At 36.9% G+C, this 16,102-nt stretch overlaps 1 protein-coding gene across 6 annotated transcripts in view; it reads right to left on the bottom strand.

The window, feature by feature from the left end:
* LOC116506122 (transcription factor 4) overlaps window positions 1-14,929 on the bottom strand; it is a 420,496-nt gene extending 405,567 nt beyond the window's left edge. For 2 of the 6 annotated variants that reach the window (XM_032213765.1, XM_032213767.1), the window contains exons 1-3: window positions 12,713-12,924; window positions 11,488-11,579; window positions 9,692-9,764 (exon numbers count right to left, since the gene is read on the bottom strand). In XM_032213765.1, the coding sequence (XP_032069656.1) occupies window positions 9,692-9,764; window positions 11,488-11,579; window positions 12,713-12,773 (226 nt within the window). In that variant the 5' untranslated portion in view covers window positions 12,774-12,924. Of the gene's footprint in view, window positions 1-9,691; window positions 9,765-11,487; window positions 11,580-12,712; window positions 12,925-14,254 lie in introns of those variants that run through there. The other 4 variants (XM_032213764.1, XM_032213766.1, XM_032213768.1 and 1 more) reach the window with 3 other exon arrangements.
* Between the last annotated feature and the right edge of the window lie 1,173 nt (window positions 14,930-16,102).

Below are 16,102 nucleotides of genomic sequence, written 5' to 3'. Positions count from 1 at the left end.
GCATGAAGTGATTAAAAATAAAGGAGGTCATAATGGAAATGAACTACGATCCAGAAGGCCTTAATTACCTGCATGTTTTATCAGTATGAATGATCATTTCCACTAACCTGGAATTAAACCAAATTACAACTAGTAGATCCGTTGCACTCATTCTGCAGTATTTGTTTTCACACAAAAATTAAAATAACTTTGAAAGAGCCAAACACCACCTTAAGTTTTGAATTAAAATCAACTGAGAATATAAGGGAGAAAGATTATGTGGCTTTTTCAGGGTGTCTCTGAAGTATTCCAATTGTCAGCAAGAAAAGAAAAAGGTATTTTATGTTGTTAAGCAAAAAATCAAAGTGAATACTATTAAGATGCTGACAAAATAATAATGACAGCATCTAGATATAGCCTTGTTCACTCAGGACACCTTGTAAATACAGCTGCTGCTTAAATTCACAAGCTACTTTAAAAGTGGATATTCCTCTAGAAAGATGCTTTAAACTTTGCTAACCAGCATCAAAGAATTTTGAATTGGAAAATTCGGCAATGAAGGCAAGCAGAGCCTTAAAAAATAATTACAGAGGATGCTAAATGTGCTTACAATATGCTTTAGCAATATGACACAAACATCCTAACTTTGAAAAAAAACAGATGCAGTTAATAAATCCCATGCACGAAATATTTCAAATCTATGTCAGCTCTAAAATTTCATTTTATTGGTGGGGGAGATGGGAAAAGGAAGATCATTATTAGTTGTTCATGGTGCTTTGGAATTTAACAGAAGGCTATTAAATAATGTGATTTATCTTTTTCTTTCCTATTCTCCCCCCCAAAACAGAACAACCTCCAATAGGCTAGCAAAGATAATATTTTCCAAATGAATAAACAAGACTTATTTTTCTATTTAAGAGTACAGAAGCATTATAGATAGGAAGACAAACGATATTAAGCAGAAAGGTACCTCCAATTATTCAGCAATCTTGTCAAAATTCGACATGGAGTGTGTGTGTGTGTGTGTGTGTAAGTTTGTATGTGTTTGTGTGTGTGTGTCTGTAAAGTTGTGGATAAAAATGAAACCGTATCACTACTTTATCTTTCCTTCACCATGAAAACAGATGTAGACTTCAAGAAATATTAAAAAATAAAGGCAACCATGTTATGTACACAACAAAACACAGTCGTCATCAAGTACCAGAGTTGAACAACAATCTGTATTAGAACCAATCAAAATATTGCAGAAATCTGCAAATTTTAGAGTATCCATCTGATTAGGCATCACAAAAAGCAGGGATGCAAGAGAAACAGATGACGATTTGCAGACAAACTACATAAATCACTACTGATAACATCTAGAGATAACATCTAGAGTTTTGGGGGTGCAAGTTCTGAAAAGTCAGATATCTTCTGATGTGAAGAGTTGCTACTAACAGTTACTAATCCACAAATGTCCCAACTGATGACTCAGTTGGAGGGGGAAGAAAGGGAAACCCTACAGCAAGTCACATTTTTCAATGAAGCAATACAATAATTAAAATTAAATTCCTCAAATTCTAATCAGGAATCTATTGTACCTCTGTAAAAGTAATGATGCAACAGTAAATTGGAAGCCAATGCATTTAAAAACTCTGTTACTTTAAATCATAGTTAAATAACCTATAGCACTGATAAAGTCATATTTTATTTATCAAAAACTTGAATTCCAACATCCGGGTTGTTCTTCCGGGTTGAAAATAATTAACAAAAGACTCTGCAAACATATGATATCACCAAAGACTCTAATCATTTAAATCTTCAATTGGACCTGACATCCAAGAAACAGTCAGGAATACAGGTAACCTTTAACTTATGAACGCAATTGAACCCAAAATTGCTAAGTGAGACAGTTGTTAAGTGAATTTTGCCTCAATTTTATGATCTTTCTTTCCGTAGCTGTTAAGAGAATCACTGCAATTGTTAAACTAGTAACAGTCATTAAATGAATGCGGCTTCCCCATTGGCTTCGGTTGTCAGGTGGTCACAAAAGTTGATCATGTGACCTTGGGATGCTGCAACTGTCATAAATATGAGCCAGTTGCCAAGCATCTAAATTTTCATCAAGTGACCACGGGGATGCTGCAATACTCGTATGAAAAACAGCCACAATTTTCCTTTTTTTCAGTGTCGTTGTAACTTTGAACCATAAAATGAACCATAACAAGTCAAGGACCACTTGTACAGATATAACAACTAAATGTTTCAAAGAAGAAGCACATCTGAGGTTTTTTTCTTTCTAAAATTCCAATATTTTGCAGCCATCTTCTAACCATTCTGTGACATACACACAACTGTTACTGGTTCTCTCGGTATTATGTTTTGACTCCTTATGAAATAGGGAGCATGATTCTCATTATCATTAGTGAAATAAAATTGAATTGCCAGTCTTATTCACTACATATATTGATTATTGGGATACCATTGTTGTTGTTTTTTTAATATAGTAGAATATCTTAGTTGAAACTTAATTCTGTATGTTAACAGAGACTGGGTTAGGTATTCTCAGTTTAAGATTTTGTATGTATATTCAGAAGTAAACTCTGAAAATCAACATGATTTGATGCCAGGAAATGCAGATAGCATTTCAGCCATGAACGTTCAGCAGCACACAATAAAACTATTCTGAATGTATTTGTATAAATATGCAAAGTGCCTCCAAATTAATTTAATATTTCCTCTAAGGAGCATTTTCATGCATGATTAATTTATTACACAGAATATCATTTCTATGTAAAAAGAAACCATGCATCCTATGTATGTATCAAATGCAATAAATATATATCTTCCTCTTTTGCTGCACACACAGAAATAATTACCTATAATTAACTGGCTACATACATCAGATCTTTAGAAACCATATTCACAAATCGTTCAGATATTCCATAGAGTTATACACTGCTTTGCAACTTCAGTTTCTTCATTTTATCTAATTTCTTACAGTGTCCACCACACTGACAAAACATTTATTCAAGGACAATTCAATAAATGGTTTTTAAAACCCAGACCATTAGAAATACACACACTGTTCTTGATTAAGCAATTGCAGATCTGTTATCTTGGCTTCTGGGAATGGATCTAAATAGCCTCATAATATCAAACACTGTAAACCACAGGCCTGGGGCCACTGGGAGAATATACTTTTCTGTAGGCTTTGCTAAGTCACAAACTTCCTGATATAAAACATAGCTTACCATTAGTTGTAAATGTTTGATCCACAATGCTTACAAAATGAGTATGTTTATAGTAACAGATTAAAGATTAATCTTAAAACGAAACAGTTTATGAAAACCTAATTCCTACGCATGCATAAGAAAAATCAAAGCATTGGTGTACAGTATATCATTTAACTTATTTCTGAGAATTTGTTATTTAATTCATTATCCCCTTAACAAAGAAAATTGAATTCTTCCTTTTTCTAAATAAAAGAATTTGCTGAACCAATTCTGAACTTTTGCAGAACACTTTTATTACATGCCAAAAGATTTCATTGCTGTGAGTTTTCAAATTAGATAAATACATGTGAGCATATATGCCTATTGCTGTATGAATGCCATTAGCCCAATTTAACAAAGTCTGTACATTAATTTTTTTCTACAAATTGTCAGGAAGTGATATGACCTTACATAAAATGTAATAAATCATGAGTTAGCCAGCCATGTCTAAGGATACATACATGTAAAACCCAATGATGCCTGGGTAGTGATATCAATACCTACAGATTCAATCCATTTCTCCACTTTAGCATCTGTGCCCTAGTCAACTATCAGCCACACAAAGAACCTCCTGGATTCCGGTGGAACAACAAATGAAGCAAACCAATCATCTCTGAAAACTTCTAGATTTTCTATTGCATATAAAGGAAATATTACCCAAACCAAATGAATGGTATTGATTAATGAACAAGTACATTGACACTAATATAAATTATCCAGTTAGTCTCTTGCTTGTATCCCGCATTACTAGTTACAAGTAAGCCTGATCCTCAGTTTTGCATTAAGACTAGGTTGCCTTTCCTCTTAAGTTTTAGTCATTGCTTATAAACAAGATTACAAATATTTTATTACAAATTCAGAAGATTAAAACCTAACATGTTCAAATATCCAAAGCATAACACATGCCTCTTTTCAACTGATAATATATGACATAATTTTTGCTTTTAGCCTGTATTTCAGCCTCATGTCCCAAAGATCTCTTAAGAAATGATAAATGTATATATAACTATTTTCAGAACAGTTCTGAATAGTACATTTTTATTATTGGAATTATTATTGGAGTAGCAAGCATAAAGGACAACATTTTAAAGTGTGATATAAATCACTTTATTAATATTGATCACATTAAATACAACAAATATAAAGAAAATTAAACAAAATTAAACTTCTAGATTAAGTAACTATTCTACATTGTCTAGCATGAATAAGTACACTACAAAATATTTCATATATTTACATAAACATTTCTTAATTACCAATTACATAACATAACAGTTCTTACTGACTGACCTCTGCTCATAGGCAAAACTATTTATGATTTTGTTTTCAAGGAAAAACAGCCACATTTCCATTAACTTACACACAATAATATTACATTATAAAGTCTGAGGCTTAAGTCTGAGAAGATTAAGGCGCATCAGAAAATATAAGCATTTAAGTGGTACGTTTTGGGAATTTTGTCTCAATAGGAATGCTGTTTTGGGGAATAGTTTACATATATGACTGAAAGGTTTCAGTGCTGAAAAATATGTGGCATGTAATTAATTATATTTTTGAGTACTTCCGGGCCTGGTCACACAGTAACCCATAAATTGTTGAAATGAGAATATGCCTGAACATATTATAACAAAACATAGATGGGAAATGAAGCTCTTTTTATGTAAATAACATTTATATAATAACAGAAAAAAAATAGAGCATTAGGATAAATCTAAAAAACACAATACAAAGAAAATATAAATATAAGTAATAGCATCATCCACTATATAAGAATCATTTTAAATGATGAATGTATTTTCAATTTATGAACTAACTATATTTTTGGTGCAACTATATTTAGATAGCAATATTAGGCATGAAAGTAATTATAGTTTTAGATACTAATAAAGTCCATCTTAATATTATATCATACTTTCTACTCTTCCCTTATTGAAGTATTACTTTTAGTCATGTTAATTCATTCTAGTTGCAACTCTACACAATTTAATTATATCTCTGTACTGGATGATATTTTTTTCTGATTTTATGTACATTTCTGTGTGTCTGTCTATACACATGTACATACAAATCAAAATGTACTGCTTAAAAAATAGGTATCTTTTAAATGGATGATTATATTAGATAATATCTAAATTGCTACCTTTTCTTAATGTTTACAATATAAGCATCAATTTTTGCATATTTCGATTTTCTTCAAATAGACCATTTTTTGTTATTTAGCAATGGAACTGAAATAATCTGTATTAAGAGTATTTTAGTCCCACTGCCTCACCTGATAATAACATGTATCATATCTATATTGGGATCAGTAAAATAGCTCTAAAAGTCACAACAATGGGTAGAGAAGTCTATAAGAAAGAAAATTTCTTACAGTTGTCAGATTTTAATTCTTGCTTCAAATTTTAAAATTTGTAATAACCTACTCAGAGCACCTGTCAGAGAGTAGGATAACATTTGAATAAATAGATATTTCAGAAGATCAGTTTGAAGAAGGAAATTTCATTTAAGAACCTCTTTTTTAAATACCTAAGGAATAAAGTTTTATTCTACAAATGAATAGAAAAAGGCTCACAGAAAAGCAATTTTGAAACAAGGTACTTATTTTAAGCTGAAAGGATTTAAAACTAAATGATATATATACTACGATAGGAAATGTCAGTCAATACCTATCATGAATATATCTTCTTCCGTTTAAAAAAAATCCTACATTTTAAAAAAAACCTATGTCAAGGCAAAGGCTGAATTAAAACTCTTCTTGCTATTATAATTTTCTCCCCATGGGAGGGAATTTTCTCTATGAGTAAATCCTATGGGAACCCAATCTTAAATGGTTCAGCCCACACATAGAATTATCAGCTTTTTATGAGAATCAGGGCCAGTGTTGTAGCAAAGAATTTCAACATGTGACACAAATTAGCATCTGCAATGAAAATATCAACCAAACATTCCTATAGGTCACTAGAAAACTATGGCAAAGATAACCTATTTCACCTTCCAGAATAAACATATCAACTATAAAGGAATAAAGAACAGACCAGTTTTAGGTTCAAATGATGCACATACAACAGCCCAAGATGCTAATCAAAGCTCTGTCTTAGCTCTCCTATTTCAAATGGTTAAAAGGATGGATGGATATAGTATGACCTCTAGAAAGAGACTACTAGAAGGACTTATCAGAGGGAACATTTTGAGGGGATCTATACAGACACACATTTGGAAAAGTTTGGCTTCTGCCATGGCTCCTGCACGGAGAGATCCTTAAGATGTTCTTGAAAACATATGTGAAAGCAAATATTTGTGCAGCAGGCAAAGAAAATCACAAGTAGAGGGAGAAACAAAATGAAAAATAACCTTTCTTGAACATAGCTGAACATTCCAGCTTGCAGATGTTACTAGGATCTCAACAGAGCCCTAGTTTACCATAATTTTGCTCTAAACATTTTTACGGCTAACAAAAAGCAATCATCATCCTAATGCTGGCAACCTTTCTGAAGGCTGTGGAAATTGTCTCTTAATATCCTAAAGTCAACTGGCAAAGAATAACCCAACCTATAGCCTACACAGTATTCAGAGTCAGGATAGGGACCTAAACATTATTTACATGTTCCCCAAGTCTCCCTGTTTTAAGGTCACAAGGCATCTGAACCATTATGGCTGGATTGTTTTAAAGCTTTCTGCTGAACACCTGCAAACATCAAACAAAAACTGCTAGTCCTTTAAAGCATTGACAAAATCCTTTCATGTGAAAAATGCACCCTGAGAATGTCAGGCCTGTGGCTCAGGTTACAGTCGTTTCTCCTTCTCTGCCTTCCAAGTTCTAAAGGTAGCAAGAAACCACATTTGGCAAATTAAAACTTTAAAGGAAAATCCAGGCCTGTTTTCTTTTCATTCACACATTACATGCCACACCAGATCATTTCGTATGAAATGAATTTTTTTTTAAAAAATGCACACATACAATTTGTTTGCAATATTCTGTTTTATACTAAAAATCTCGAACCAGTTCTTCCCATCCTTTCATCAAATGAGTACCCATTTTAACAGAGATATAAAAAGATACCCTAAGTAGTCTCCCAACCAACCTCTAGATTGCTTCGGATTCTGTACAGAAAACAAGTGAAATCTAGACACAACGTATTTATTTAGTGCATGTATCCATGGATCAAACTATGACATTAAGCTACAGTAATGCTAGGTTTTTTGCAGCAATGTGTGTATATTTAAAATGTCATCATAAGGATACTTCCTACCACTTTATAACAGAACCATATTTTGATTCAGTATAACAATAATGCAACTATATAAGTACAGGACTCTGTATAGTTCATTTGTCAAAAACACATTAAGAAACAATAAAATCAGGAATCAAAGTATAGTAAATATAACTTCAGGTCCCAAGCTTTCTTTAAGATTTAGAGACAGATTCATAACATATTGGCTTCTATCAACTCTTCTTCCTACTAAACGATTCATTTTAAAAGCTATTCCTTACTGATTTTTAAAAATAAACCAAACCTATTCTATGTAATCATACAAATCCATACAATTTTGACACATTGTTTTTACTGATACTTAATCAAGTGAGCTAGAACATAAAACTGCTTAGTATATTCTAATGTTATCTCATTCATAAATAGGAAATCAGTTCATCAAATTCAAGAGCTTACAAGATATTTTTAGAACTCTGGTCTTAAGGTGACTTAAGAAAAAAATAGCATGGTTTTGAAATCTCTTTAATTTTATTATCTTACTTCATGCTTTTGTGTTTTTTTCTTCTTTTCAGTTATTTGCATATCAAAGCAAGATGGTTGCTTAAGCATATAATAAAATGCTCATTTTTGTCCTTAGATTTCCAAAAGGTTCTTTTTCATCCTTTTAAAACTGTTGATAAAATAGTCTCTTAGGAGATTATTAAACTAAGGCAAATCCCTAAAAATGAACATCTTGCTAATATTTGTTAGAACAGTTGTTATCTGTAATATTGATTAAATATAAAATGAGCTATCTGGCACAAATAATTTATACTACTTATGTAATGAAAAAAATCTCCTTATATACATTCTTTAAAAGATTATACTAACAATTGTTTTGTTTTAAAATAAAACACTTCTTGGTAAGATACTACATTTAAAGAAATTGATAACAAATGTGTATTTAGGGATCAGGGTATATGGATTCAATAAATGTTAGTAAACTATCAAGTTAGACATTCCTTTATTTTTAAAACCAGGAATTAACCAGACAATATCTGAAGATGCAACAAAATATAAAGTAATTTCAAATAGATGACTATCCTAGTTGTCAGGATATCATTTATTAAAAATGTTATAAAAACATTCAAAATATTTTTAAAGAAAGCTATTTAAAATAATTAAATATATATTAAACTGGGCATCAATTTATTTCTTATTCATTTGAATTCTTAGTCCAGGCCTGTTAAAACCACTGGGAGTTTTGCTATTGAATTTGATAGCATGATAATGCCGTACACAGTAACTGATAATGAACTTGTAAAGTCTTATCAAAATTTAACATCTGGTTCAGAGATGCTCCTCTCATAGAATTTTGGTCAGTAAACAGTTATGTGCAATTGCCAAAATGTTGAATACACTGCAGCTATTTAATTGTAAATGTATCAGAAACATATCCGAAGGACAACATTCAGTAATGCAGGAAATACTATAAAATACAATTACTGAGGGAAGAACAGTTCAGATGCGTCTTTCACACTGCTAGCATGACAGAAAATGAATTATTTCCAATACATAAACATATTCTGTATTCCAAATTCAATTATTATTATATTCAGAGGTTCCTGCATCAAAAAACCAGATCCTTTCTTTGGGTCACAGAGAAAATAACTATTTGCAATGAATATAACACATTTTTCAACACATACACAGATAATAAATATTTACATTAATATCAACAGGCTCTTTTTTCTTTCCAAAGCTGTTACGATCATCAAGAAAGACACTGTAATAGGATTTCAGCTTATGGTCAGAAGTGTTGCCCAGACAGTAGCTAATAGATGGCCAAATTTGTATATGCTAATGCTTAGAACAAATTAGGATGAAAAGAAAAAAAGAGGCTGGATACTAAAATAGAACTATAAAATGGTTATTCCTCTTATGAAACATGGAAATAATTACTACCTTTAGGGAACTGAGTTTTGCTTCTTATATAACAAAAGGAAAGGTGTGTTTTAAAAGGTTTGCATCTTAAAATAGGTCCTGCAATATATATATACATACATATATGTGCATGGAATTCTTCTTCCTAAGATACTAAACGAAACATTTGGCAATATGAACAATAGAGCACTTCAACTGATCTTAATATAAATCCTTAATCCAAGCTAAAGTTATACTCCCCAAACTCATGCTAACTGTACATGTAGGATAAAAAAAATACTTTAAGGACACTTCAACTGAATTCCAAACAGAAATTGTACATACTTGAGCCACTAAAGTGTCCACTCGCCAAAGAAGTTGGCCCATTCTTCCCACTGCTGACAGGAGGTGAAAACATCTAAAAGAAAACAAAGAGGTATTATTGTTGGTAAACAGAATTATTTTTTCCTATGCTGAAAATCCATTCAACATTATACAAAAGCTGCCATCGTGATTTTGTTTAAATATGAAATCTCTCTCCCATCACTGCCTTTGCAGCCCCACAGTTCTTAAAAAAACTATATTCTTCTCCCCCCCCCCCCATGTTAGTTTCACGCATTCCCCAAACAATATAAGATACATGATAGGAGGGACTCCAACAACCCCACACATATATCAACAAACGAAAACCTTCCTAAAAACATTCAGACTGGCAAAGGTAAGGGGGGAATAAAAAGTTTGTTACTGAAACCTTGGTCATAAATGAAGTTATATCCATTTCCATCCTCTTGTTAGGATTTGCCTCTCATAAGTGCCCTGGAAACTTCCACCTGCCCTAAATTTTCACCTCAGCTTTTAGTGCAAGAGCAATTACATTACACTCACACTCACTCTCGTTCCCTCTCTTCTTCTGCCCCCCCCACTCTCCTGCGTTTATTTCAACCCTAATTGGTTTTCATCTTCTTCTACGTGTCTAGTAGAGAATACACACCTTCTTCCTGAGTCAGAGACTACAAAAAGCAAAGGAAGAAATGAAAAAAAGAACAGTTAGCAAAGTGGGGGCTACCAAGCTGCCTCAGGCTACAGTTCCCTGTAGCCAAACTTCTCAAAGCCATGTCTGGAAAGGGAAGTCTGAAGGACCACAGCAGACTGAAACATCTTCCTTCTCTCCCCCCCCCCACCCCTTTGGATCCTGATTTCCCCCTCCCACAGTGGAAGTCTTTAAAGACACAAATGCATCCTATATGAAATTGACTTATCTTGCTTCTCTTCCCCCCCCACCAACCAAACATGAATAAATAATAAAGACTTCTGACATATTGGAAAGAAAGGGGGAGTGGGAGAGATTAAGAGTGGAGGCTTTTTTTGGGGGGGGGGTGGAAGAGCAATCCAAAAATGCAGGGAATATTCCATTAAGCAGCTACTCAGGATTTGGTTAATATTAGGCCTTAGAATCAAGTTATTTAAAAAAGTATGTAGGTAAAATAAAAAATGAAAAGAAAAATCACGCACACATACACACAGAGAGTGAGCTAGCCATCAATGGAGGGAGGGGGGGGGGATATCCACAGGAAAGTTGCAGCCCATTCATTGGTATCAGAGCGAGATGAGTTTTCAGTGAAAACTTGAAGCTAGGCTACTAGTTCTGGATTTCCTTTCACTTTTCAGGTGGCAAAAAATGAAACAAGGGAAGAACTAAAAGTACACTGTAAAGAAACTGATTTACCCATCAGTTAAATGGCATGCGAGCCATCACTTTTAGAAGGCAATTGCAGCACGTTTAAGTAATTCTTATACACAGAAAATAATGAAAAATATCCGGATTTTTTTTTAATTATTTTTTTGTTTGACAGAGGATGTGTGGGTTCGGTTTTTTTGGAGAGGATGTCAAATGCTAAGCACACACATCCCAATAAATGGAAGACCGTTTAAGTCCATCTCCTTCAGATAAGATTCTAATCAGTAAATAGAGCGTGCATATTTACCATGAATTAAAAAAAACGCTGATTAAAAATTACTCATTGTACTTTTTTTTAAAAAAAAACCTCAGTTTGGCTTTGTTTTGGTTTAGTTTAACAAGACTTTTTCTGTGCTTTTCTTTTTTTAAACAGCTGTTGTTCATTTCCACCGTTGTTTCTTACCGCACTGAAATCCAGTAAATCACTGAGTTCTTTGTCCGTCCCTAAGGCAGCCATTCGCTGTTGGTGATGCATTTTAGCAAAATCACACAAACCTAGAAACATGGAAATAACCGCAATCAGAAACCCAAATCCCGAGCCTTGCAGGAAACAATCGGATTTTTTTTTCTTCTTGCTTTTGTTTTCACGAGATTTGGGGAGGAAAGGAGGAAAGAGGTGGAAAAGGGAAAGCGAGGGAGAGGGGTGTGTGTGTGTGTATGTGTGTTTGTTTGTGTGTGTGCGCGTAAAGGCGACAGCGACAACGAGGAAGTAGTAGACCAGAAAAGACGAGACCGTCGTTCTAACGAACCGGGGGCTAAACTCGGTTAGCAGCTACTCTTGACCCCCAAAGGCGGGAGCGACACCGAGAGAGAACAGGAGCCGCGCTGCTCCGCGCACCGTTTATGCAACAGGAGGTTCAAACAGGAACGAAGAGAAACGTAGTGGACTAGCAACTACAGGCACCGTTCTCCCAACTTTTATTTTTTATTTCTCGGGCAAGCTCCCCCTTTTTTCCCCCTTTCCGCTCCAACGACCGGACGCTTCCCGAGCATTTGATTCAAAGGGCCAGCAAACCAAGTCCTTAGAGTAAGCCAAACGCACACTCGGGTCGGTACAAGGGGGACGGAGGAGGAGGAGGGGGAGCGACATAAAGGGATGGGAAAGGTATGGGGCGGAGTGGGGTGGGGAGAGAGAGAAAGGACCAGAATCCGCCTTTTTGATACCCAGCCTGGATAGTTTTGTTTTGGGGTTGTTTGTTGTTGTTTTTTGTCGGATTAAAGAAAGAGGAAAAGCAATTTTTCCCCATGGGTAATCCTGATTTATTTGAAAGGTAGCCCGAGACTGGAAAGTAGCGAACTACTGACACGAAAAGGTATTCCAGGCCCTGCTGGCAACAAAGTCAGCCGTTTCTTTTAAAGCAAACAATTGGAAGGAGAGGAGGGGTGAAAAAGGCCATTGCTACCCCGGGGAGGGGAGGGGGGGAGAGAGAGAGGGAGGGAGGGAGGGAGGGAGAGAGAGATGCACAAGGAAATCCCGCGTGTTTAAATGATGGAGCACCGCTGGCACTCGTCCGCGCTCTTCTCTATCAGGACCAGCCACAACTAAAAACTCCAGCCCAAAAACACACATTTTTTCCTCACTCTTTTTTTTTTTCTTTAAAAAAAAAGGGGGCACCTCCGGTACCTACCGGCCGAGAGTGACGAGACGGGGGTCCCTTTCCGACCACAGCCCCGAGCTCTGGATTTCATTGCTCGAAATTACAGCATCCACCAACCAACCGCACATACACACGCAGGAGAGAGAGAGAGAGAAGGAGAGAGGAGAGAGGGAGAGAGAGAAGAAAACCTCGCAGGCGCCACGCGAAAGCTCTCCCTGAACAGGAGCGGGGAGGAAAAAAAAAATTGAGGAAAAAGCCGGGCGAAGAAAACGCGGCGGAGGAGGGAGGTAGCCCTGATTCCTAAAGCAAACTCTTCTCTCTCTCTCTCTCTCTCTTTTTTTTTTTTGCCTGCCTGCCTTAGGGTAGAGAGGGGGAGGAAAAACAAGGGGGGAGGAGGGGGAAAACACAAACAACTCCCCCCCCCAAAAAAACCCCACACGCAAACAAATAAATCCGAATAGGAAGCCGGATTGCAAGTTCAGAAAGGGGGGAAAGAAAAAAAAGAGGAGCGCGAGCCGCCCCGTTCCCTCGGTGGCAGTTTTGCCTTGCAAAAGACCCCCAACACGAACACACACGCGCACGCATTGCAACCCCCCCCCCGCGCCCCACGCTCCAAGGAAATATATATATGTACATCAACGCAATAAAAGCAAACGGGCACCTCGTTTTCTTCCATGCCCCTGCTCCCGGTCGCTGGAAACCGACCTATACGCTGGCTGGCCGGCTCTTTCTTTCTTTCTCTCCTTCCTTCCTACCGCCTCTCTCCACGTCCCCAGTCCCCAAGCACTTTTAAGATTTATTATATTCAAAAAATCCTTCTTCCGCCGTTCCACCCCAAAGGCAAGCCGAGGAAGGTGATTCTCCCCTGCAAATGCACGTGATACAAAAGGTTTCTCATCCCCCCGCCCCGCCCGGACTCAGACCCACAACCATTGTTTGGTGGGATACTTGTTTAAAACACGCACACGCACACACACACTAACACCATCAGTTCTTTTTTTTTTTGTTTTGGTTGTTCGGTGCAGCTTTTCTTTTTTTCCCACGCTAGTGTAGCCTAGGTTTTTATAATCTGGAGGTGAGCATAGAGGAGAGAGAGAGCGCGCATTAATGGGAAACTTTGGAGAAAAACCGAGCGTTCCCAAGCAAGTTTTGTTAAGAGATTATTGCCAACCGCTCCCCTTACTTTTTTTGCAAGCATGGTCGGTCTACTTCGCGAAACGCAGCCACAGGCCTCGCACCGTTCGTCTTCCCAGCCTCCCTCCCCACACGAAAACCACGAGTGAGAGTGGTTTGCCCTCCCCCACCCGCGAGATTGAAGCTAAATTCATTTTCTTTCCAATTAGTGCGTAAGGCTTTTGCAGTTCATGCACACGTTATATTTATTCAGTTTAGGCGCTCCAGGTTTTTTTTTTTAAAGTTCAGTGTGTGGCTGGCTACCTCGTATCACATAAACAATGCAGTTCAATATTGCTTAAGTTGTACCAAGTTAAAAAGAGGAGGAAAAAAAATTACACTGGGATCAACATGAAAGAAAGAAGAAAAGCACTCTTAAGAGGAAATTTTTAACTTTACCTTAAATGGAACAAATGTGTTCACAATATTCCAAGGAAATGTATTTTTAGGGGAAGCAAAGAGGAAAAAGTCTTCTGGTCAAGGTGCTTTTATGATCTCACGTGTATTTGACTCTCAAAAAAAAATGCGAAGTCCTTTTAAACACGGACTCCGTCTCCTTGCAGAAAATACTCCACAATATATATATTTTTAAAGGAATTAAAACCCCGGAGATTCTGCTTTTGTTTTGGATTATCCACAATAAGTCAATTGCCAAAGAAAAGTTCGTCCCACCTCAACAGCACAAAATTGAAAAGCCAGCCAAAAAAAAAAAAAAAAGCACAGCAAATTTGTTTGTTTTTTTAAAAAAGGAAAATCCAGTCACTTTCCCTCGTGTCTTTCGTTACAAACTCATGCCCGGCAAAGAAGCTATTTTTAAAAACAGCAAAAAAAACCACATATATTTCGTTGCTGGACGCTGCCCGCACCCTGCCCCCCCCCTCTTTTTTAAACCACGAGAAAAAAGTCTTAAACTTGCTCCAACTTTAGAAATCTCTCCTCTTTCTGACCATCACTATGGACTCCCCCGCGGAGAAATTGATAGTAATACGTTTCCCTGAAAGATACATTGTAATCCATTCACATCCGGGCAATGCAGGGGTGCTTATAAAAAAAAGGGGGGGGAGAATAAGCTGCAGCTCCCGCCGCTGCACGTTGCTCGCTCCTGCTGCGTCGTCTATTACAGAAAATGACGCCGCCAGGAGGGGAGGGAGTGCAGGGAGCATAGAGAGGTAAACAGCCGGGCTAGAAAGTCAGCTAAGATGGAGGAAACAGAACTCTGGAAAGAGGGAATGTAAACCAAACGTTGGAGGAGGAGCAGAAAAGTCTTTGAGGTCTCTTGTTTTTTTTTGTAACGCGCACGCTCAGAGATACCTCCTCGTTCAGCCCCCTGGCATCGCGCTGTTGCAAGCAGTGGAGACAAGCAAAGGGGAAATGCAATCAGTTGGTGTGTGTGTGTGTTTGTGTGTCTTTGCAGCCTGGCTTAACCTTTTCTTGCTTTTGATGGTTCCTTTCTGGCTTAGGTGTGGCTTGGATTTGCCTAGCCTGGGGGCACTGCAGAGAGGTTGGCTCTCAAAGCCAGTCAGCTGTTTACCCAAAGTTGTAGGAGGACCTTCTTTTAAAGCTTCTCATGGTGACACTCTTGAGGAGGGTCAGAGGAGAGAGAGGAAGTGATTTAAAAATTTCACCCAGAATTTCAAACAGGTGGCAGTCTGTTAACCACAGCTGATCTTTAAAAAGGAAACCGGATCAACAGATGGATCACAGAGCAAATCAACTCAAATGTTGAGGCTGCAATTATCCTACATGTGATGCAAAGACTCGGCTTCAAAAGAAGGCTCTAATGTTGTCTTGGAATAAATGTCCTTCTGGGTTCAGTTCCAAGTTGGGGGGAGGGGAAGACACTGGATTCATGGAAGTTGCTTGGAAAGAAGGTGTATTGATGGTGGATAGGACAACATGGTTTGAGGTCCTGGGGAGGGAGGAGGAAGGGATCACATGTCTTGAAGATCTTGAAGAAAAAAAGGCCGAGATGCTGAGAGAGCTTGAGTTTTATATCCTCTCTTGGGCCCCGCCTTGGAGCTTCCTGTTCCTGTGTAAGAAATGTATTCTCGTTGGTGGTCAGACTCTAAAGGGGCAGAGGTCTTAGCTAACTTTGTAGGCTGTGTTTTGAGTCCAAGTTTGGTTGAGTGGTGATGTATTGAAAAGACTTTGGGATTCCTATTATGGCTCTGCCTGAAGTAGGTAGATCTTTGTTATGTAGAATAGACTGGCTCCGGCCTTAATGGCCCATTGACAAAGGTGTAAGGG

Source organism: Thamnophis elegans, chromosome 3 (genome assembly GCF_009769535.1).
Source record: "Thamnophis elegans isolate rThaEle1 chromosome 3, rThaEle1.pri, whole genome shotgun sequence".
In the NCBI taxonomy this organism is placed as follows: domain Eukaryota; kingdom Metazoa; phylum Chordata; class Lepidosauria; order Squamata; family Colubridae; genus Thamnophis; species Thamnophis elegans.
Note: the sequence above shows the minus strand (reverse complement) of the source record. Positions and strands in the feature narration are given on the sequence as shown.